At 39.5% G+C, this 25935-nt stretch overlaps 1 protein-coding gene across 1 annotated transcript in view; it reads left to right on the forward strand.

Moving 5' to 3' along the window:
* GLIS3 (GLIS family zinc finger 3) overlaps window positions 1-25935 on the forward strand; it is a 430025-nt gene that overhangs the window by 362186 nt on the left and 41904 nt on the right. Inside the window, exons 8-9 of the mRNA XM_075597019.1 lie at window positions 14800-14968; window positions 23101-23282. Of these exons, the coding sequence (XP_075453134.1) occupies window positions 14800-14968; window positions 23101-23282 (351 nt within the window). The remainder of the gene's footprint in view (window positions 1-14799; window positions 14969-23100; window positions 23283-25935) is intronic.

Below are 25935 nucleotides of genomic sequence, written 5' to 3' on the forward strand. Positions count from 1 at the left end.
ACTTTTAGAGCGTAATGGGCAGGCCACCAGCATGTAGTAAGGTACTGTACTGTAGTAAGGTAAGTATAGTACAGGTAAGTAGGGTACTGACAATAACCTGTATCAATGTTAGCCTTATAGTAAAAGTACTGTAATTGAACGCTAACCATTTTATATCTGCGCTTACTCTCCACTTTCTACAGTATATATTATACACAGTACGTGCAGTATTTGTATTAGATGTGTGTATTACCTATTTATAATAATTAATTATAGTTTACAGGTTTGGTTAGTTATAGTTTATTTGTTTTGTGTGCATGTCAATAGTGTTACACAGTCAAGGCCTTCAATTCCCTAATCCTGCAGCCATTTAGTTTTTTAACACACATCCCATGGCCAAACAGGGGGAGGTGTGGAGAACATGGCCAATGCTTTTTCCTTGGCTTTGGGAGGGTGAAGAGGTTTTGAAAGGTGCAATGAAGTTAAGACGTCTTTGGCTAAAGCTGTGATCACAGTAGAATGAAAATCATTTGAACTGTTGTAAAATGTAATAAAAGTTAAAACTCCCTTGAGAATATGTCTCTGTGTGTGTGATATTTCCGTAAACAGTATGAAAAGCAGACCAAGCATACCCAAATGTGAAGGTTTTGAATAGTATTCCCCCTCCTTAAAAAAAAGTGTATGCCACCTAAAGAAATATGGACAGGAGAGAAACAGAACCCCTTGGGAGAGCACTCAATCATGTACAAAATCACAGTATACTCTCAATGGAAATGGTCGTATGTAAAGTGAGGAATGATTGATTTAAAATAAAGTTTAATAGGAGTAATAACTCAATTAAAATAGATATAGAACACTAAATATACAGGTGAATGAGACTCAAATTGAGCCAAAAAGCGTAGCGAAATTAATATATACCGGATTGGTGTGTGTATATTTGCTATCACCCTTGATGATATGTTCAGGGTTTAGCTAGATGGTAAACCGAGGTAGCCTCTGCCTGTGAAAAGGTAGCACAGGTACAGCCTCGGTATATAGGGTTGTAGTAATTAGCAACAGAAGGGGAGGTACAAAACACCAATGGTGGTATAGGTAATTACCCCTAGCTGAATTTGCAACAGGTGAACCAAATGCTAAGTAGGCACTGCAGCTGTCTATGTGAGTGAGCTGTATTAGGGACTAAGATGATAGCTCTACAAATCCCATATTGTGACAATACAGACAGTAAAACCACCGTGAGTGTCAGTGATAATGGCTGTCACACATGTACAAGTTTTGGATAGAAGGCAGACAACCCACAATAGGTGAGTCACCTATGTGGAGAAACCCAACAGGGGTTAAAAACTCCCAGCACAGCATACAGCTGCTGGTAAACCAGTAGGCAAAAAATAAAAAAGAGAGAACAGTAGTACACACGTAGTGTCTACTTACACCTCGGTAGGTAAGAACAACAGGCATCCGGTATAGGTAAAAAGTAGACCCAGTGGTAGCGCTAGAGTGATAAGCACCTACTTTCTAATGCTGGGTGTTTACAGGCTTGCCACGGGTACTGCTGGTATATAAATCAGTGAGCTCAATGCATATAAAGAGCCCTGTGTTAGGGAGCTAGTATGAGGCGGACGCGCTCCGATCACGAGCGTTAGTCCCGCCCCTTTGACGTGATGACGTCACTGCCAGTGATATATCATACCCATATAATAATAATATGGGCACGATAAGCCTCTATAGCACTCAATGGGCACCCTAATCACAATGCATTAATGCACCAGACACACAATAATAAAACATAACAAAACTCCAAAAAAACACACTTCACTAAATAAAAACAGTAGCCAGCTAATCCAATGAATACAAACAATAACATCAACAATGAATTAATTAAACCATTAACCAATCAAACCAATTAATTCCTAAAACAACTCTGAATTATTTTAAACAGTAACCAATCAAACCAATTAATTACTAAACCAACTCGAAATTAATAGTAACATTATCCAATTAAACCAATTAATTTATACAACATTAATGAATTAATTGAAACATTAAACTACAAAGAAATAAATTTAAAAAATATCTAAAATAACCATTAAACGCATTATCTAACATAATACATCATTAACTAAAAGCGAATAACAATCGCAACCATTTGATTTCAATCAAGCAGAAAAGACCAAACAATGACATCCACATAATAAACTGTAATTAAAAAAAACAGCAGCAATAAAAGCCAGAAATGCCCCCCAAATATTGTCATAATAATGTATTGATCTGTACCCTAAGTGGTACAGATTAATATATTATCAGTCAATGTGCCTCCCCCCAAAAAATAAAAAAACACATCCAATGAAAAAACCTGTAAAAAAAGACATTTACAAACATTCAATATATTACTTACCATTAGAAGCGCTGGCCCTCCGACTTCCGGGGAAACAGGAAGCTCACGTACCTTGCTCACGTACCTTGAAGGCCTCCAACAGCATCCGATGCCATCCGCCATGAAGATCTGGATCAGGTACCCAAATCTTCTTTTTTCTTTCTTTAATCACCTTCTTCTATCTTCATCTGTCACCATTTCTTTATCTTCTATCTTCATCTGTCAATCCAAAAAGCCCCATGGTAGATCCCAACCGATGTTGTTTCGTCATCTTCTTCTGCTCAAATGAGGCGTCACGGCCTTAAATAGGGCTTGTGATATCACATTTAACGTCAAACTGGTTTAACAGCCATCTGATTGGCTGTTAAAACCATGTGCCGACTTAATTTTTTTTTTTAATGACGTCACTTAAAGGGAATGATGCCAGCCAATGAGAATGGCTGTGCTTCATTTGCCTTTAAGATGACATCACTAAATCAAGATGGCCGGTGTCAATGGTATTTCAGCCAATCAGATCGTGGGAAGCAATTCCACAATCTGATTGGTTTTGTACACATGGCATACAACAACCAATCAGATTGGGGATTTAGTTCCCACGATCTCATTGGCTGAAATACCATGTGACGCCGACCATCTTGGATTTAGTGACGTCATCTTAAAGGCAAATGAAGCACAGCAATTCTCATTGTCTGGCATCATTCCCTCTAAGTGATGTCATTTAAAAAAAAAAAAAAAATTAAAGTCGGCACATGGTTTTAACAGCCAACCAGGTGGCTGTTAAACCATTTTGAGGCAAAATGTGACGTCACAAGCCCTATTTAAGGCTGTGACGCCTCATTTGAGCCCAAGAAGACGACGAGACAACATCGGTTGGGATCTACCATGTGGCTTTTTGGATTGACAGATGAAGATAGAAGATAAAAAAGATCAAGAAATGGTGAAAGATGAAGATAGAAGACGGTCATTAAAGAAAGAAAAAAGAAGATTTGGGTACCTGATCTGGATCTTCATGCGGATGGCATCGGATGCTGCTGGAGGCCTTCAAGGTACGTGACCTTCCTGTTTCCCCGGGAGTCGGAGGGGCAGCGCTTCTAATGGTAAGTAATATATTGAATGTTTGTAAATGTCTTTTTTTTACAGGTTTTTTCATTGGATGTGTTTTTTGATTTTTTTTGGGGGGGGGGCACATTGACTGATAATATATTAATCTGTACCACTTTAGGGTACAGATCAATACATTATTATGACAATATTTGGGGGGCATTTGTGGCTTTGTATTGCTGCTTTTTTTGCAATGTTAGTTTATTATGTGGATGTAATTGTTTGATATTTTTCAGATTGATTGAAATAAAATGTTGGCGATTTGTTTTTCTCTCTTTTATTGAAGGATGTATTGTGTTGGCTAATGAGTTTAATGTTTTTTTCTGATATGTTTTTAATTCATTTCTTTTGTAGTTTAATGTTTCAATGAATTCATAAATTTTGTATTAATTAATTGGTTTCATTGGTTATTGTTACTATTAATTTTGAGTTGGTTTAGTAATTATTGGTTTGATTGGTTACTGTTTGAAATAATTCTGAGTTGTTTTAGGAATGAATTGTTTTGATTGGCTAATGGTTTAATTAATTAATTGTTGATCTTGTTATTGCTTGTATTCATTGGATTAGCTGGCTATTGTTTTTATTTAGTGAAGTGTGTTATTTTTTTGAGTTTTTTAATGTTTTATTATTGTGTGTTTGGTGCATTAATGTATTGTGATTAGGGTGCCCATTGAGTGCATTGAGTGCTCCGGGTGGGTAGCGGGGGTGGGTGAAGGCAGTATTAGCCCTAAAGATTGGTGTCTAGAGCTTGTGGGTGGGTAGCGGTTGGGTTAACCCCTTCATTACCTTAGCTGTATTAACCGCTAAGGTAATGAAGGGGTTAAGTGCCCCGGCAACCCCCTTGCAAAGCCTAATCAGCCACTAAGGGCCAAATACCCCCTTCACCCACCCTCGCTAGCCACAATAAGCCTGGCACGGGTGGTTAACCCCTTCATTGCCTTAGTGGTTAGTCGTTAAGATTATGAAGTTGCTGTAAATGCATTGTTCCTGCTTCGGATGCATGCCGGGGGTCCCCTCTGGTGCTGGTATTAATGGGTATCAGCTCCGGAGACCCCTGGCATCAATCATATGCTGGAAAAAGGCCACATTTTTTCTAAGTCCCCACTTATCACCGCTCATTGACGCATCTCCCCACCAATCTGCCAAAATTTTGAGGCGTTTTGATATGGGGATACGATCGACTTTTTAGGGCGGCGATATTCGGCGATTGACGGCGATAGGCGAATCGCGGCTACTAGAATCGCGCGAGTTTATGATCATTCCGAAAATGGTCGATAAGTGGCTTATTGCCGCTCAATCTGCGATTTTATTTTGATCATAAGATTTTGCGGCGATACAGGCCGTTATCGCGCACTTATCGAGGCTTACTGAATATGAGTAGCCATTTTGGCCAGATAAGTGGTCGATAAGTGCCTTATCGACGCTTACTGAATAGGCCCCATACAGTTAGGCTAGTTCCACAGTGCATCCGGCGGCGCGCGCCTCTCACCAGCTCCTTACCTTCTTCCTAGCTGTCCCCAGTCCCTCCTCGCTCCCAGGCTCACTGCGTACTGTGAGGCGTCAGCCAGGAGGGGCTACAACATGTTTGTGATCCCGTACGGCGACGCGTCACATGGTGCGCCGGGAGCCAATTACAGACTGGATCCCATCAACCAATCATATGCCAGCTAGTGCTAGCCAACGTGAGCACGTATTTTTCAAAACAGGAAGAGGGAAAAAATGTGTTTGCAAATACAGCAGTTCTATTGCTTTAAACCGTGCAACTTGTCGGTTGCTTTCTGCTACTGTAGCTTTATTTTATTTCATTTATTATATTTAATATTATATCTATTTATTAGAGTTATTTATTTATTATTTATTATTATATCTTTTTATTATAGTTATTTATTTATTATTATATCTATTTATTATAGTTATTTATTATAACAGCTTTATTTTTATCTGCTTTAATTTCTTTAATTTTGCCTGCCTGGAGAGCGCCATTTTGGGTGCTGTGTGTGTGGGGCTGCTGAAGTGCTGTGAGCTGCTTTGTGCTTGTCAAGGCCCCGCCCCCGTCATGGCAGCGCCCACCCGACCCATTTTGGCCACGCCCCCGCGCCTTAAGAAGCTTCCTACAGACAGCAGACCGCGGTGAAGTGCCGTGCACGCACCGCCAGGACGCAAGGCGGGCGCGCTGGCGTGTGCAGCGGGGCCTTAGCCTAACTGTGCTATGCACTGGATAGTGCAAAGGGGATTCATTTTTGCCACCTGGCGGATACGCAAAGAACTGCACCCAAACAAATCAGAATCCAGGTAATTCAAAGAAATCAACAACGCTAAACACATTGTGATTGGCAGTGTTAACGCTAGCGTTCGCCGAAGAATAACAAGTGAATCCCGCATGGGATACAGCAGACTTTATGAAAAGGGCTCAGAGAAATGTTTGAATAACGGCCGCTGCATCTGTAAATTTGGCATAATTGACAAGTTTGCCCAATTCCAGTATTTGGTATTCCAGGTATTGGTTTTAGAGAAATTTAGATTTGTTTTAAAAGAGCAATCCAAGCTGTTTTTCGTCTTCTTCATTTTTTAAATACAGGGTTGAAGCAGGGGGTCTCTGGTGCCGAACCCCATTCATTTCAGCACCCAGGACCCCATGTTTCCAGAGATAGTAAGATCCGAAGGGGTTGCCGGCATGTCTGCAGGTTTCAGCAGTTTTCAGCTTCCTTGTCACATGGACCTATAGGAAGCCAAACCTGATGATGTCACGGCTTCTTATTGGCCCACAAGGCCCCAGAGCTTTGAAAAGCAGACATATAGTGAACCCTGGAGTGTCTACCGGCACCCCCTATGGCGGTAAGTACCTCCGGAAGCAGGGGGTACCCGGAGCTGAAATGAATGGGGTTCAGCTCCCGAGACTCCCTGATTCATTCCTGTATTAATAAAATATAAAAAATGAAGAAGAGAAGGCTTGTATTGCCTCTGTAATTACCCAAGGATTCACAAATGTGTGACTAATACATCAAACTAATTATCCCAAAGGGGGGGGGGGGGAATGAATTTTATTCAATATCCATTTAAAATCCCTATATTCACATATTATCCAGGAAACCTAATAAACGCCAGATTAAACAATCACACTCCTTAATTGTATAATAGTAACAATAATAATAATAATAAATATATATAATAAGTATTGTGTCACTAAATGCTTCTATATATGCAGAGAAGAAGGAGAATAAAGGCTTTCTGAAATAGTTCTCAGTTAACATTGTTTTGCATGTACAGTAGATATTCTAACTATTATTAGAATTATCTCCCACTACTATATGCAAATTAACTACATGCATGGAATTAGTTCTGCATACAATAAGCTTACTGAATTTGCAGGAAACTCTGATAAAATAAAGCCTGTTTTTTTGGGGGTTAATGTGGTATTATTTCCACTGCTTTAATGCTGCATAGTGAATAAGAGCTGTTGTGATGCAATATGTTATGTAGAGCGCTGCATGCGTTGTCACCACCACATAATAACAAAAATTGCCATCATCATGCAGTGCAACATACTTGTTTTCAAGTGGCTGTCTTTAACGGTTTGTTTACTTTAAGGCAGAAGTTTGTAACCACCTAATTACTTTAATTGCTTTTGTCCTCCACTTTCTCCTTGGATGAGGCTCAGCACAAGTTATGAAATCTTGTACCAGACTGACACGGGCCTGAGTACCAGTGGTATGATGTAATGCATTGACCTCGGGTTTTATCAAGATCACAAGCTCAGTGGAGATTTCTCCACCTCTCAATCTCCAAAGCAATAAGAGTTTCGGATGTGTTCATCTGCCATGTCTAATCAATTGCCACAGCTGCCAATCAGCGGCAGAATCTTCAGAGCAGCTTCAAAACGACACCTCTGAGACATGAAAACAGCTGTGACCCTGTAATAACACAGAAATGTCCAGACAATGAACTTCCATTCCCCGGCCTCAGTGACATATTGTTTATTAGATCACAGCAGGTTTGCCATCACTGGACTGTCCACCCGCAGACAATAACAATGTCATCTTGTTGCATGCATACCATTTTGAACTTAGGGATTTCAATGAGAGTTTCAGGGCGACAGTGCCTTCATCAGCACCATCACAGTTTATTGAATAAAACCCCTCAGTCGCCAGGAAAACCCGCTTTAGCAAAGAGAAAAGAACTCTGATTAACTGTTCAGCTAAATTTACAGTACTGCAGGAATATGCTTAACGTTTTTGAGGCAGAGGACAGTGTAAAACAATAACCCCCCCCAGCCCCAGCCCCAGCCCCAGCCCAACCCAACCCTTTATGACTTATCTTTCACTCTCTGACTACTTCAGTGAAGCCGATCTGGTCATTTATTTTTGCACCACATTAAAGTCTTAGGTAGTATTATTAATTGTATCACTTTCTAAACATTATTGTTATCACTATTTATTTATAAAGCGTCAGCATAGTCCGCAGCGCGGTACAGTATGGGTATACAGAGATTTGATCATTACATTAACAGAATGACCTAGATATACAAATAAGGCAAACATGCACAAACAGGTACATGGAGGGTTAAGAGGGCCCTGCTCGTGAGAGCTTACAATCTAGAGCAGGGGTGGCCAACTCCAGTCCTTGAGGGCCACCAACAGGTCAGGTTTTAAGGATATATAAAGCAATAAAGTGCGCGCTGTCCCACAAATTCTCCTCTCTTCCAAACGGATATAGTTGTCCCTCTGCTGCTCCTATTCTCCCGTGATCAGCGGGGCAAATTCAGGCAGACAAAACAAAAAACAAAAAAAGGGCGCAAGAGGAACAACGAAAAGAAAATTAGTAAGACTTCAATAAAATTGATATAAAAAAGGAACATACATCGCTTACAATAAAACAGATCATGTAGATCTAAACATCCGCTCATCAACAGAGGGTCGGGCCCCGCAGATCCAGGACCCCGCAATATAAAGTCCCAGTTGGTAAAGGGAATGATCTGTCTAACCTGCAGATGGTTAGAAGCGGGGAATGCAGCCAAAAATCGGCGTCCTCGTGAGAGAGTGTGGATGGCAGCATCCGGGTGCTCCATCGTCACGGAGTTGCGTAGCTGCAGAATGACCTCACCGCAATGCGTTTCGCGTCAGAATGACGTTTCATCAGGGGGTTGGTCTTCACAGTCCCAAGGCTTTGTTTAAGAACTAAAGCAAAAAATCGTACCCACAAGCCTATTGGGGCACCATAATGTTTATTCTAACTCCTACAATCAGTTGATATTAGTTGGTGTAGACCATGTGATAGAGTTTTTGGGAGAAAGGATGTGACGTCATCCAAAGGGAGTCACATGGTCTACAACAACCAATCAGATTGGGGATATAGTTCCCACAATCTGATTAGCTCAAGTGCCATGTCACGGAAGCCATGTTCCTTTTGATGACGTCATGTTAAAGGGAAAGGAAGCACAGCCATTCTGATTGGCTGGCTTCATTTCCTTTACATGACGTCACCAAAAAAAGAAAAGGCACATGGTTTTCACTGGCCAATCAGAGCCGTGTGAACCTTTTGCGGAAAATGTTATGTCATTGGCCAATAAAAGCCTATGCGACCTCATTTGACGACAAGAAGCAGAGGAGGAAGGACCTCCTCTTCCAATAGAACTACAAGGGCGTGCCTGTGGAGAATAGAAGAAGATACAGATGAAGAAGACAAGAAGACCCCGAAAGACCCAGAAATTGGATTACAAATTACAGATGAAGAAAAAGAAAAAAAGAAAGAAGAAAAGGACTTTGGATTTTTTTTTACCTGTTGCTGTTTGGGTTTGTGGATTGTTCAAGAGCTTGCAGTGTCCCCAGGAATCAGAGGGTGAAGACATCTAAAGGTAAGGGAAAACATAGAATGTATGTTATTTTTCTTTTACAGGTTGTAATTTTTTTTTTAATTGTGATTTTTTTATGCCCATTTATTGCCACTGTATTTATGTATGTCTCTTTATAGATATACATACATATAGGGGACAAGCAATGGTTATTTTTGCAAATGCTTGCTTTTATGTATTTTAAATGTATTTTGCTTCTTTGTTTAGAAATGTTTGGTCAATTTAATTTTTAGTTTTATTTAGTAAGATATCATTTTTAGTGATGTTTTAAATAGATTCGTTCGGGGGGGAGGGAGGGGTGCTTGCTTTTTAATAGTGGCTTCTTTTTGGTAGTTAGATTTTGTCTGATGATGTTTACTTTGAACTTTCATTTATTTATTAATGGTTTTGTTTTGGTGTTTTAATTGTTAATTGGGGTATATATTTTGGATTGGATTAATTGATTGGTGGTAATTTAGTTCTATTTATTTCTTTATTTGTTTTTAGTTTCTCATTGTTTTTATTGCATTGGATCTTGTTTGTGATTGTTTTTTTTTAGGTTGACCATTGACTGGCATAGTGTTAAATTATGCCCATATTATATGGGCACGATGTACCAACTGTGCCATTAAATTGTTTTATTGGCATTTGTTATCTATTTAATTGGCTATGTGATGTGTTTTATTTCGCTGTGTTCTGTGTTTTAATTTGCTATGTGCTGTGTTTTATTTTGCAGTGTAATGTGTTTTATTTAGCTATGTAATGTTTTTTTATTCCTTCCCCATTTCTTGCTATAGTGGTAAATGATGCACGTATTATATGAGCATGATATACCCACTGTACCAATGAATGGGTGAAGGGTGGGGGTAGTTGCCTGGGGAGGGTGGTTAGGCCTCCTGGGTGGGTAGTGGCAGAGGGTGAGTTAACCCCTTAATTACTATAGTGGTTACTAACTGCTAAGGTGATTAAGGGGTTAGGGGACATTAGATTGTTTTTTTTTATGTACTGTATTGTTTGTGGCAACGGAGGATGACGGCCTTCATCGTGGCAGCCTTGCAGGGGTGAGTGCAAGATTTATTTACTATATTTATGCTGCTTAATGTTGTATTTTAAATGGGCAAATACACTATTATCCAAATGTGGATAATAGTAAATTTCGTTATTATTGTACTGTATGTGTTAGGGAGTGGGGGGGAGTATTTATTTAAAGTATTGTTTTTTGGGGGAGGCACACAATTGGTACCGCAGGCCAGCGGGGACCCCCGGACTCCCTCGGATATCACCTGAGAGCCCCAGACTCCCATGGGGATCACCCGAGGGCCCACGGACTCCCGCGGGGATCACCTGGGGACACCCGTCGGCCTTTGTATTAATGGTGTCCTGATAAAAAGGTTAACAATGCTTTTCGGAGTGTCTCCAGCTCTTTTGTGCCAGCCTTTAGCTTGTGCAAAAATATGGCGTGCTTTTAAAGCACGATTGACTAATCACTGCTTAGTGAATCCCGTTGACTGGCAAAAAACGTCACGTTTGCCGTTTTTTGCCTGATCGGATGTATTTTTTTCCCATGGCTGAAAAAATGCATTTTAAGGCTGAAAGCACTGTTATCACTTCTTAGTGAATTGCGCAGCAGGCAGTATCGGTCTAAAAACCCATTTATCGGTCTTAAAAAAGCAGTTATCACTGCTTAGTGCATATCTCCCTGTGTGTCACTGTATGTGTGTGTGTGTGTGTGACTGTGTGTGTGTGAGTGTCACTGTGTGTGTATCACTTTGTGTGTGTGTGTCTGTGACTGTGTGTGTGACGGTTTCACAACCGGGATCACAGGAGACGCGGCTTGGTCCCTCCCTACTTCCAACCACAGCCTTGTTGCAGGGTCTCCTTTTTCTCTCTGCCCAGTGTTCCCCGGCTCCTTTCCTCGCCCTCGGTTCAGCCTCTCTTGCGTGGCGCGCATGCGCAGAGGCCTGCGGCCCATGGTGCGCACGGCCCATGGTGCGCATGCGCAGAGGCACGCGGCAGTAGCTGATGGCCATTAGTGGGCATGGGGTCTTGAAGAGGGGGGGGGGGGCGCGAGTGTACTTGCGGTCAAGCGCAGTAGGTGATGCCTGTTACTGCGCATGTGGAGGTAGACAAGGGCGGTACTGCGCATGCATGGTTGGGCCTGCAAGCTCCTCTTCTGCACATGCGCTGGCTACAACCTCCGTGAAGCCTGGAAGTGTGAGGTATGCGCTTTGAGGTATGCATATGAGCGGGCGCGCATCCATTAGTAGCGTGACGTCACTTCCGTCATGGATTTTTGTTACAACACAAGTCATTTTTCATATCAAAGCTCTGTAGGTGCCAGCAAAGAAGTTTCACTTCAAAATCGGTTCACACACCTTTAGTCATAACTACTTGGTCTTTTTCCATTAAACACCACAACTTCACTATTAAGAAATGTACGAGAATGATGTGGGTCAAAAGGAATTGAAGTACATTCAAATATTACTGTTCTAATTTTATTATACTTTTAGAAAAAATGTGACAAATCAAAGTGATATTCTTTTCAAATAAAGTTTGGTTAGGATTTCGGAATTGTTAATCATAGCCTGGGTTTAGTCAGAAAAGCTTTAGGTTCAGCAAAGCTTTTTGTACAAATGTTCTCACTATACTGTATGTTCACAAACAAACGCTCGTTGCCATAAATAGAGAAAGAGAACTTTAGAAACAAGTCATCCCAATACTATTCAAAGTATGAGGTGGTACAAAAAGGCTACTGAACAGTATGCACTCACTGTTGTTTCATTCTGCTTTGTATTATGGTGTTACAGGACCTTTCAATATGTTAGCAGTTACAGTGAGTACGGTAAAAATGTTTGATCTGTGGAGAAATATTTCACTATTGTATTTGTAAGATTTTTCTTACATTGGAAACATCTGGTTGAAGTAATTTGTAGCATTCTCAATTTAAAAGTCGAAGACAATGAAGAAGCAATTAGAGCAGTCATTTAACCTGTGTTATGGGAGCTTAGCTGGGCCTTTTAATCTATAGAATGCTTAACCCCATTGATGACAGAGATTACTACAAAACATTGCTAGGGAATCTTTTTTTAATGACCGGGAAGGGAATCGTTCAAGTGGAGGTATGGTCTTTTATTGTGGTAGTGGAACATGAAGTGCCTGTCCCTCCGATATCTGGCGTATGGTCTTTGGGAAATTACTCTTTTCTCTAATTTGCCAGTTATGCTAGCTGTGCTGTTCTCAGTTGGGAGTAGCATTTACTGTACATCAGTTGTGGGCAACATGTTGAACAAGGATAACCATGGCTGACAACCTGCCATTCCTTTCAACAATTAGATTGTAAGCCCTTCGGAGCAGGGACTCCTTTTCCTAAATGTTACTTTTATGTCTGAAGCACTTCTTCCCATCATGTGTTATTTGTATTATTTGTTATTTCTATGACTGTCACGTGTATTACTGCTGTGAAGCGCTACAGTATGCACATTAATGGCGCTATAGAAATAAAGACATACGTACATACATACAACATGAGCCCGTGTGCCTAGCTTTTCCCCATTTGTCCTGCTCTTACTAGAATTGAGAAATAAAACCTGAAAATCCACGATCCATGTAGTTATATATAGTGGATATGTTTGCGTTGAAATATTGCTGTGCTCCTAATTATACTCCTTTTTCCTTTAATTTCTAAGACATTTTTTAATGAATGAGTTTGCTAGAGGCAACCCTAGTGGATTTGTGAGGACCTCACTTGGGGCCGTCTGTATAGATTGTTCACATACCGTATTAAACTTTTGGCATGATAGCTAAGTAGGCACAGCACCGCTTTGTAAATATGCCCCTATGGGACATATTTACTAAGAGGCACTACTCAATAAAACACATTCAGCATCGGAAGATGCTTTGGGTCTCCAGTGCCTGAATTTGTAATATGGCAGTAAATAAGGATTTTATGGTTTGTGCAAGTAAATGCATCATAAGGTGTCCTCTGGCTCAGTACATATCTATTGGCTTAACGCCGCTTATTAAAAATGGTCCTTTATGCATAGAACAGTATACTAATGTTAAATGCTAATGCTAAAAATATTACTAGAACACTTTTGCTAAATGAAACATACTGGGTTCCACGAACTCCAGTGACATTATCCTGAAATCTACATGTTTTGCTAGGACATACTAAAACTGGTCCATTATGAAATTGAAAGGATTTGTTACTTTAGAATTGACTATGTGTTATAAATTAGGAACTAATTACATTCCAAGTTCAATTCCTGAGGTCACTGACGGAGCCCTGGTTTCTCTGGAGCATCATCGCTTCAGTACCAGGAAGCTGGGGTGAGCCACATCTACGTATGAGAATGAGTAAGATACTGTATCAAGCCAGATGTAAAAGTACATTCCAAAAGGAAGAAATAGCACAGTAATGCTCAACTCCACTCCTCAAGGGCCACCAACAGGTCCTTAAGTCAAAGACTGAGCCACTGATTGAGCCACCTGTGCTGAAGCTTGGACTGATTGAGCCACCTGTGCTGAAGCTGGGATATCCTTAAAACCTGCCCCATTGGTGGCCCTTGAGCACTGGAGTTGAGCGCCCCTGTAATAGATCAAATGGATAGTTAGCTGTTAAAACGTCAATCATTACTACTCTTTAAAAAAAAAAACATGATTGCTATTCAATCCTTTTTTTATGTTCTGTATATCGATTCTCATCTTTCATTTTTATCATGTAGAACTCCTGAATTTAAGGCCATGTTCAACATGCTGGGAAGCCGTCTTTCCTGTGCCTGCCGAATATTTACATCCCAATTATTCCCAGCACAGGGAAGATAATAATGTATTAACATCATATAGTATCTAAGGTACCCTTTGATTTTGGTGACTAGAACCAAATGGCCACTGTTTTCTCCACAGTCCAAAATTGTTAAGACACTGCGACCACAAAGAAGAATAGACAGAATTATCAGACAATAGCATTTACAGACACCTTCTACTGCAAACCCAATTAAAAAAAAATTTAAATCCTAATTTTTTTACTTTTTGGAAACTTTCTCAACAACTTGGGAAAGATCCCAATGGGACCTAAAACATTCGTTTTTTATTACATTTGGTTTGCAGTAGGGAGTGCCAGTATTTTCTATTGTCTACTGTTTTCTTTGCTGGTCAATGACTTGGTGAGTTCTGTATTTTTGAATAATACTTTTAATTTCCTGTCTCTTTTTCAAAGGTTTTTTTGTTTGCGGATACAACTTTAACCATGAACCCAGGACCACGACATCTCCATCAATAATAACTTTATTTCATTTAGCACTTTTCTCCCAGTGTGACTCAAAGCGCTACACAATTACAGTATAGTGCATGGTACGCAGCACATAGGAATTTTAGGGAGATAAAGTGAGATGCCCAAGGTCACAAGAAGCAGGAATTGAACGAGGTTCCCCAGCTCCAAACTCAACGTCATTATTTGCAGTCAGTAGCTTTACTCACTGAGCCACTCCTTCTCAATGCTTTTTCTCTTCTATTTCAGCTACCATGTTCTCCAGCACTCACTCAAGTAGAAGTGGAACAGCTGGCGGTAATGTGCCTCCACCTCTTCTTCCCAGTCACCCTTCTCCGGGAAGCAACATGCAGAGCAGCCCCCATAATCCACCATCCCAGCTTACTCCTCTCACACCAATGGAACCAAGCTCTGATAGGTAGGAAAAGCCTTACTCCAATCAGTACAAGATCAGTACTAGATCCATGCTCTTACGCCTAAAACTTTGTACAGCTGTACTGCATATTGTGTTAATCTTTTGTCTCACAGTAGTTTTGGGTGTGATTACGAACAATTTATATATATCCTAAAGAATTGTATGTGTTACACGTGGCATCGGGATTGGGGATAACAAGAACAGAATGTCATTTTTTGGTTACATATAGTTTTTTGTTTGTTTTACTGAAGTGCTGCGAGGATTTTCTTAGCAAACCCAGAGTCTGGTGCCAAGAAACATCACTGCCAACAGTTAGATGGTTATTATTATCCTCATTTTATTTGATTAAATATGTAATTCAGCTACAGGACATTGACAGAGGATTTGTTTTTTGTTTTTCCAAGAAATACTTGTCTTTTAGGATGCATGTTGTGTTGTTGGAGAGCAATATAACATAGCTTGACCAAAGTGGATTGTATCTTTCTTTTTATTTTCAGAGATGTTACTAGCTTGGCCGGTTTGCTTGCTATTTAATTTGCGCTTTTGTTGAAAAGCACACATTTGCTTAATAATTTACAAATAAACAAAACCAAGTGGGACTTTTGATGAGTTTCTGGTCCAAATGTCTTTGCATAGTTTGCTCTCTTTCAAGTAAATTTTGATCAATGAGAAATAAATAGATAAGTCTACCAGCTTGATTGCATGCTTGTAGTGGTATTTAAGGTGAGAGGCTATAACAATGTCCCTGAAAGATGCACAATAGTTGACTTTCGTTACTATTATTATTAAGATAAAGAATGGAAGCGTATTTAAAAGTCCTATCCCAAATAAAACAAATATCTCATGAAATTGCAGTTGCTAAATCAATTCAAGGGAAAGTACAGTACTTCACCAGGTAACACCTTCTGTACCATTGTTACAGTAAATAGGGATGGGGCATGTGTCAAATTTTGATTTGGGTCTCGTCCGCCTCCCCCTGCCCCCCAAATATTCGTGAATGTTTTAATTTTTTTTAAAAACCCTAGTGGTGTTTTTTTTCTCTGAAATCCAACAAATTTGCAACTACACAAAATGCTAAAAAATCTCCGTTTTTAACGGTAGCTCCAGAATTTTGGCTCAAAAGCGTTGCAAATTTGGAAAGGTTAGAAGCACAGTAACAAACATCAGATCATATACAATACATACGGGTTTCATTAGCATTGTATGTCAAAGTACTGTAAGGAATTAATACACAAGTGATAACTAAAGTTACAATGTTCATTGGCAGCATAAAGTAACAGTGAAAGATGATCTGCAAAAAATACTGCATTTCTACATCAATGTTTTTCCAAAACCGTATACTCCTCTACAATATACTATAGGAGTTTATTTTAGAAGTGAAACATTTGACCAAGACAAACAAGGCAAAGCAAAGGAAGTTTGCACAAAAAGAAAATTATGTTTTGAAAGCATCTAGGTGGGACTGGGTTTTAAAGTAGTCATTAAGCTGTTACAGCAATGAGCGTTGGCTGTAAGAGGATGTACTGCATTACAAAGCCAAACTGTTTCCAGTGAATCGCATACAACTTTTTCTTGATGTGATATTGTGGTTCCAGCTATCGTTAGGTGTCAAAGTGCCAGATAGAGGAGATTAATAGGGGACTGTCCTGGACAGTTTATTTTCTGAATGTACAAACAACAGTAACTTAGTTGACAAAAGGAGAGCATCTGAAATGTCAGGAGGCTGAGGGCAACTGGATGATCTGGATCTTGTGAAAATCACAGGACATTGCGGATGCCAGCACTAAATGTGATTATCTGTAACGTTTGTGAACGTACAATGAGTTATCACTAAATTGCAACAAGCTAATAAAACCAAAATGAATGCTAACCCATATTCAATGCCCGGGGCAATCTTTCCTTCCAGCTTCCCCATTTACATTTTTCCTGGAGTACTGATGTGGAGAGTCCTATTATACTCACCTGGCTCTGTTTTGTCTCTGTGTTATGAAGAATAAGAGGTTTGAAACACAGGGAAGATGGGCATTATGGGGGCATAAATTATATGACCTACCATGTCCAGATTAGCCCCTTGATGTCGATGTATTAATTAAATCTTTCTGTCCATTGTAAATTGTAAAACTTTACGTGCAAATATGAAGATATCCTTCCGTCAAGCTATTGAATAGTTTTCTTAGGGGGAGTATAACATGGACTACCGATTACAATAAATAATGTGCTGAACCTCACTAATAAGATACTTGATAAGGTTAAATGCTACAAGCTCTAACTAACTTTTTTGCCTCCACAACATAAATACATAATAGGATTTGCAAATGGTCAGAAATTACATTCATAGGCTCTATAGGTTGCTCTGGACCATCAGATATTCAGGTTGTTTGTAGGTAGCTCTGGACCATTAGATAGTCAGGTTGTTCATAAACTGCTCTGTGCCGAGAGGTTGTCAGGATTAAAATGATGCAGTGATGGGGAGTATTTCATAGTAGTCCAACTCCATATTTGCCCAAATAAAATTTAAAAAAACTCATGTTCCTTTACTGCAGGCCCCTATGGGAATAATACGTATACAGAGAAAGAACATAGATTCTTGTACAGTCTGATTTTCTAGGAATCAGGAAATTGGTTAGATTATATAGATTAGATTATCTACTGTACAATACAACTACTGTATGAACAGGAAACCAAACCGAACCAACTAGAAAGGGGACCATATACCGAACTTCTTAAAGCTCCTTCCCTCCACTGAGGTACTGTAGCTAAGCAGAGAGGCAGGACCCATACCCACTTAACTCATTCATAACCACAGGTAGAGGGGTTACACTGGGAAAACATGTAAGTCAACCATTTAACTGGAGTAAAATACGATTAACACTTTGTTGTTTTTCTTAATTAATGTGGTGTTATTTAATGCACTTATTAACCCCACCTTAAAGGAGCAATCCGTGACTGTTTTTTTTCTTTTCTTCTTTCTGTAAAAAAAAACGTTAAAATACATGATTGAAGCAAGGAGTCTCCGGAGCTGAACTCCATTAATTTCAGCTCCGGGACCCCTGCTTCCAGAGATACTTACTTCCGGAGCGGGTGCCGGTATCTCTGTAGTTTTTTGTAGTTTGAAGCTACCGTGTCACATGGGCCAATAGGAAGCAGCACCGGGTGATGTCACGGCTTACTATTGGCCTGCAGGGGCTGGGAGCTTTGAAAATCTGCCGTAATGTGAACTCTGGTGTGGCTACTGGCACCCACTATGGAGGTAGATAGCTACGGAAGCAGGGAATCCGCAGAGCTGAAATTAATGGGATTCAGCTCCCCCTCCTTCAATCCTGTATGTAAAAAAGAAAGACTGTTGAAAATGTCCATGTTTCTATGCACTCCTTACTGCTCTCTGTTTCCCCTGCAAATAGCGACAATGAGATATTACTTTTCAGCCTAGTAAATGTTGTTTGGTGTTCTTTTAGCTAATAATCTTGTGCCCCGTTTTGAATTCTGTAATGCACACACTAAAAAGCAAGCTCGGTGACAGAGAATGATGCAAACAAGCTGCTCACTGTAGGTGACAAAATAAACTACATCATTCTTTTAAAAAATAAAGCAGCTGATATAGAATTAGACCATCTTCATATCCTTCAACACAAGTGGCGCAGTTTCTGCTTTCCAAGGGTTATAGCATCCATAGACCGGGCTAGCTTTTTGTAAACCTTTAGCAGGACTATTCATGGGTCACCTTATCCATTACCCCCACACACCACAGTTTTTACCCCTTCCAGCATAAAATGAATGTCCGTTAAGAAGGGTGGATCACTGGTTAAAGCCAGACTTGATCTGCTATACTGGCCTCTACCGCATTAAAACCCTGCATCTTTCAAGGTCCACGGTCCAGATCTATGACCAATACCAATGAATGTGATCTAAAATGTGAATACCTCATAATCAATAGGGGCGCTGGTAAGCTTTTTGGGGCCTTAAACAGATGCTTGGTTTCTATGAAAGCATCAAACAGAGATAAGAGAACAGAAGGCTTGCATTATCTATCAACACATTATCAATCAGCATGGGATAATAGCCAGGATGGCAATAACAATGCCCTGTGCATCTAATTCTTACAGCATGTTCCATATTGAATACTAGAGACTCCTAACTTAGTAATCTGCAGACATATTACAGTTAGTGAATAAGGTTTCTTGGGTCTGGTTTATTCATGATGTTGAAAAGGGCACAGATGTGACTCCTTATACCTTTCCCGTTGGTGGGGCCTTCACTTAAATTCAGCAAATATATATTTTATTTTTTTTAGTTGCTTCTACAATCAAATAGTTATTCTTTCAGGAACAGAAGAAAAACATGCAGTGTTCTGAGTAAACACATCGTGATTCATTCAGGGACAAATCTGGATTGACAAAAAATTCCAAATTTCTCTTTTTTGAGGAGATACTATAGTCACACATGTGAGTAAGCTGGGAATTCAAAGAAATGATTCATACATCGTGATAAAGTCTACAAATGTCTAATAAGAGGTCTGACAACAGACAATGGAGTGTTAGCATCTTATTCTAATTCAGACTTACTCACAAGCTGTTTGAGGCCGGCAGAGAAATATTAAAGCTAACATGGAATGTAGAAGTGTTCTATGAAATGGGATTGGAATGTGTGAAATCCACCCAGAAAACTGAAATCACTGTTAAGTGAGACGTAGAAATATAATCAAGACAAGAAAATATCTGTTGTCAGCTTCGGTTTAGGTGCTTAAACTTATCGTTTGTTCATAAAATCAAAAGCACACAGTATACTGTACATAAGCAGCGCTGGACGTTTCTATAAAGTGGTTGTTTAGTAGTAACATCACTGCCTTAGTCAGCTCCCCATCACCTTGGACATGTTCAATTATCCCCCCGTGCCCCAGGCACCAAAAAGTAGACTGTAAGCTCTGCAGGGCAGGACGTTTGGCTCGAAAAATCTGCACTGCAGCACTACACAAGAGAAAATATTATAATTATAAATATATTAAAAAATATATATAAATAATACATATATGTACATTATACTCTGCGACTGACAGTTATTTAGGTGTTTGTGTTTTAGGAAGCATTAAAACAATTGTCATTGAATGGCCCAAAAGCAGTTAACTCATATTAAGTGGCCCACTTGACCTGTGTTATACTTAAAAATATGGGCTTGCTGGCAGCCTTCTGTTTTTGTTTAATAGATTGTGCAGTTCAACTAGTACAGCGGCCTACCATTAGCACAAAATGAAAACCACAAACTATGTAATGGGGCATGCCCATCAACACACAAACAGCCTTATTTGGATTGAAATTCTGTCCCGTGTTTCATTAACATTCTTTTTATTGTTATTCCCACTTTGGAAGCTTTGTAACATAACTAGGGCAACCAAAGGCATAACAAATCTGATGATTGCTGTGTAGTTATCTGGATTCAATTGATGACAAGATATCATGAGGATTGCTCTCTTAGTCATCGCTTCATTAAGAACGTCCTCCTTTGTATTCCGGTCACTTACATTGTTGAATTGTATTAAGAAGAGCAGACGAGTTCGCATTTTCATGAAGACAGACCCTTTTTGAATAGTGAGGCCCCCGAGTACAATAATCAGATCCCAATTGTAAAAGAGGGCCAGAAATAAGATCAATAATAGTATTTAGGACACATAACTGCTGTCTGTGAGTGGCCATCTCTGCATGGCTTAAGTACCAAAATGAGAACTTTTGAGTATTCCCTGGAGTTACAACATCAGCCCCTGTTCTGAGAAACAATGGGGCTTCATAGGTGGATATTTCAAGCCTCAATTATTTTATGTATACAGGCAGTCCTCGGTTATCCGACACAATGCGTTACTCAAAATGGCGTTGGATAGCGAAACGTTGTAAAGCGAAACACGTTTTCCCATAGGAACACTGTTTAAATGAAAGGTTCCGTTCCTGAAGGCATTTTTAACACTAAAATACACCAAATATTTTACGCAGGCAATAAGATATGCAGCACACACATAAATTATATAGTCTATATACTGTATTATATATATATATCTATAGATATAGATATATATAATATAGCATAATAAATAATATATTGTATAGTATAATATTACATAGTATAATATTATATATATATATATATATATACATATATATATATATGCTCTTACGACGCTTTGCATCGTTGTTTATGTGTATATATATATATACACACATACACAACGTTGCAAAGCGTCGTAAGAGCGTTGGATAAGCCGTTTTGGCGTTGTAAAAATGAACATAGGTATGCATTGCACAGCGCTGGATAAGCCATTCGTTGTAAAACGAAGCGTTGTAAAACGAGGACTGCCTGTATATCATTAGGGATTCTGGTTTTCAGTGTTATTTTTTTTAAATAAAAATCTGTGTTTATTTTTAGTTTTTCTGATGTTTTTTCATTTTGCATGAAAACAAAAGCAGTGTTTATCAGTTTTAAAGAGTCCATCCAAGCGGGAGAATGTTTTAACATAGGGTTGAAGCAGGGGATCTCCGGAGCTGATCCCGATTAATTTCAGCTCCGGGGACCCCTGCTTCCGGAGATACTTACCTCCGTAGGAGGAGCCGGTAGCCACTCCGCTCGGCTAGCAGGGTTCAAGTAATGGTGGAGTTTCAAAGCCCCACCTCCCTGTGGGCCAATAGGAAGCCACGACATCATCCGGTTTCGGCGCCTTATTGGCTTGCGTGGTGCGGGAGCTTTAAACTTTGTCATGATACCGGCACCCCTTTTGGAGGTCTGTATCTAGGGAAGCAGGGGGTCCACGGGGCAGAACTTAATGGGGTTCACCTCCGGAGACCCCCTGCTTCAATCCTATGTTAAAAAAATATTAATTAAAAAAAGCACATGAGTTGCTCCTTTAACAATGAAAAACAATTTACACTCATTTGAAATGGGTGTTTATCGATGCAATTTTTTGTGTTTTAGTGCCTATACTGCCCCGTGTTGCCTTTGTCTCCTACCTGTGGCTGGGCTCCTAAAATAGGTGGAACTTATAGAAAATGATGCTACATTCCCAGTTGTTGTGGGTTTTAACTGGAATTGCCAAATAATCATTAAGTCGTGTTTTTCATCGTCTTCAGTCCTTATCGATCCACAGCTAGATAAAAGCCTTCCAGGCGACTGCGGTTGCAAGCCTTTCTTCTCCCTGTTGCTTCAACACATTTTCTGATTTCATACTCTCATGTTACTTTTGGTTAGCATCTTAATATAATATTATTATTATTATTATTATTATTATTATTTGTGTAAGTATCAGTATCAGTTGTGTTTTTGTAAGAAAAAGGTGCCAAAAAGCAAAGCAAACAAAAATTCATTTATATCTAGCCTACAATAAATGATTACATTCCCCTGAGCGCCCCACAAAAATAGCCCCGACTAAAATGATTCAATATAGCCATCTCAAACAGTTATACTGTACCATTAATACCATTCATTACAACAACTCTGATATTAATTTGTTATACAAAGAGGTAACGTCTTTAAATGGCAAAAATACAGCCTACTGTGTATGAAATAGTATTTTTGTTACGTAGAATCGGTAGACCGGAGTTTCGCTGAGTAAGAGGTCGTTTTAAAAGGATTCATTGGTTCCTAGAAGTTTGGAAACCACTTCTGTACAGGGTGAGATTTCCAAGATGTTTACCTCCAAATCCCTGTAGAATCCCAGAGGATAACGTTTTGCAGTATGAGTGACAGCTGCTTTGCCATTTAAACCCTCGCCCGCTTGTAGGACCTGCAACACAACTATTTATATCTGTAAAATTAAAGGTAAAATAACATCATATACATTTTTATTTTATTAATCAATTGTCCAGTGTACCTAAACTTGGATTGGAAATAATGAAAACAAAGGAACATTGGCGTTACGCTAACACTGTTGTACTGTATGTAAATGTAGAAATGTACATGTATAATTTAGTAGTAAGTACTTCCGTTTCTACAAGTTTTACTGAGTAATATCTGTAACCTGAAGGGTTCCCCGGAAGTTGAATCACATGAGATATGAATATGGGGGGGAGGGGAGGGGGAATACATGGGGAGGGGAAGGGGGAGGGGACACCTTAGTCCTTCTGGCTTTTACCAAATACAGCTATTTTGTTGAATTTTAGGTTTTCAGGTGCAGCTCCGTCCCCTCATCATCTGAGCCCTCGGAGACTTAATGCTCCACCAGGAATGATGCAGAGACTAACTTCGCAGAACCCTCAGGTCCAGCACACAGGAGGGACCTATCTGAAGATGTACCCTTCAATAGCAAACTCATCGCTGCAGCCAAACAGCCTCCATGTCCAAGGTGAGCAGGATTCTGTTTGTGTGTGTACTGTACTTGCGTCCTTGGGAGAAAACGTAACTTCAGCATTCTGCGCCAACAACATTATTATACTCCCTAGCTGGGCCCATCATCAATGGCAATAATAGTTTGAGTTGGGTTGGAAATTGGGGATACGTTTTTGGGGGGTTTACATACATAGTAGCGCTACTTTTTTTTCCATCCGAATACCACTACGTTTGTTATTTACAAACCTGAAGTATCACTACTTTGCAAACTATTTGCAAACTTAAATTTCTACTTTGTTTTTACAGAAAAGGGTGTTTATTATTCCTTTTTATTTTTTTTTAAAGGCTCTTCCCCCTTATTCTTACATATTTTATACATCTTTGTAAAAAGAGGTGCAAAGAAATTTGACCCATTGTTTAACAGGTTTAGTTTTATTTTATTTTTTAATGAAAAAAGTACATTCTCTAAGGCACTTCAGGAGTTATATATCAAAGTCTTCTAGGCTACTACACTGAGGCCAGGTTTATCAAAGAAATACAACTCCATTGCTTTCAAATAGATGTTTTGCTTTGATCAATTTTATGCAACATGCAATATGCAAATGCATCATTCTTTAAATATAGCTGCATTAAAAACAATATACGATGACCTGAAGGGTTTTCTCTTAAAGCTGCAGGTCAGGCTCCCGTTTTTTTTTTTTAACTTCAACAGTTTTATCTGGGCAATCTCTACTTACCTAAAAAACTGCATAGCTGCCGGTTAATTCGTTCTCCGTCTATTGATCGGCAAAGTTTGGTGACATCTTTAAATATGGGGAATGTAAATCGTTGCTATAGGAACAAGCATGCTTGTTAAAATAGAATACAAGAAAATTGGTCTTTCAAAGTTGTTGTTTTTAAAACAGAGAATGCTAAAAGTATTTTTTCTTACTACAGAACTGATTTATTAAAAAAAAACACATGCAGGATATTGCCTGAACTGCAGCTTTAAGCAAGATAATAAGTCAAATTGGGATGTACTGTAATTACTACAACATTTTTATTTGCAGATCTCGAATCCCGTTTTTCTTAATGCCTTTCTCCCAGCATATACTAAAATACCAGCGCCTGCTATATATCAATATTTTCCAAATAGCCCAGTGTCCAATTTGAAACTCGTCACAAATTCCTGGTTTTGTTCCCACATGAAATTGGGAATAAAGTACTGCACAACGATGCGTGCATTGCAATCTCCTGGCTTGCGCCCCATCATTACAGTATGTAACAAGTTAAACCCTCCTTCATGTGAAGCTTGGCTTTTTATTACAAATCGCTCACAGTAATGACATGCAGTTACCTCTGAATGTATTCCCTGTGGATGTAACAGTAACCTACGTTCTTGTTTGCACAAGTTTTCCCTGTAGTGCGGCAGTGCCACTCTCTTGACAACTGTGCGTTAAGGTCATAGCCCCACTTAGCATGATTTGTTGGACCTGCAATGGAGTAAAACCGCTTGTCCGTTTCCAAATGCTGCAGTTTTAACCCTATCGTTGCCAGAGGGAACAGCCGTGTGGGCTTTAAATGGGTTGGGCCAAGCCAGTGGAATGTAATGGCGACAGGTGACAATCAGAAGTGGGCAGCTGTAAGAGCACTAGAAGGGAAGAGAACATTATTTTATTTTCCCTAGAAAGTCTCTCTTTTCTTCTTCGTCTTCGTTTTCGTCTTCGTCTTCGTCTTTCTTTAAGGACATGTATTTTTTTTAGTTGACGGCAGCAGTTATTACTGGGAAGTTATATAGAAATATAACTATTTACTACAGTGAGTGTGCTCTCGCCTTAAAAAGAAATACACCAACGCTGAGCATTTCTCAGTACCACGCTTCGTTGTCATTGTAATCCTTTCACGGAAGGATCCTGCAGCATATTGCACAGCACAGCAACTCATTGCAGGCCCATGCGGCAGGGAAAGGGTTTCCTACTTCTTTCAGAATCTCATGTTTTATTGCTTTGGAAAAGGGATGCGCTTAGGGCCAGATCCACTTAATGATGAATGTTAATGAATGCTAAAGACTTACAGCATTTTCTCCATTGATTCTCCTTTTTTCTTTGTTTGAAACGTGACCTCCAGGTGCAGCCCAAGTTGCAATCTTCTTGCTATTTTATATACATAATTATTAATAAGTAACAGCAGATCTGGATACCATTATTGCCATAAATGTCTGCATAATTTGGAGTTCCGGTTCGCAGTGGAGTTTTTGCAAAATTCACTGTTTATGATAAAAAGTAGACAATCAGCTGATTTCAAGGCTTACCAGGCCATTTATTAATTTGTTAGATGCAGCAGTGTGTTGCATCATTGGTATAATTGCTGCATTTTTGTTTATTAATAATAATAATAATAATAGCATGTTCTTGTACAGCGCTGCTAGTTTTACGTAGCACTTTACAGAGACATTTTTGCAGGCACAGTCCCTGCCCTAATCCTGTCTTTGGTGTTCTGCAGTGAGTGGCACTTGACAGAGATTGGCGCTTAATTAGTTTTATTATGAGTTTTAACCAGAGAATAATAATTGGTTGTTGGTGTTTTTTAGTCTTTACTGAGTTGAAGTGACAACTGGAAAGCTTGTTGATAATGCTGCTATACAGAGGAGTAGAGAATATGGTCTTTATTCTGTAGAGAGCGAATAATGC

The sequence above is a fragment of the Ascaphus truei genome, chromosome 1 (assembly GCF_040206685.1).
Source record: "Ascaphus truei isolate aAscTru1 chromosome 1, aAscTru1.hap1, whole genome shotgun sequence".
Classification (NCBI taxonomy): Eukaryota; Metazoa; Chordata; class Amphibia; order Anura; family Ascaphidae; genus Ascaphus; species Ascaphus truei.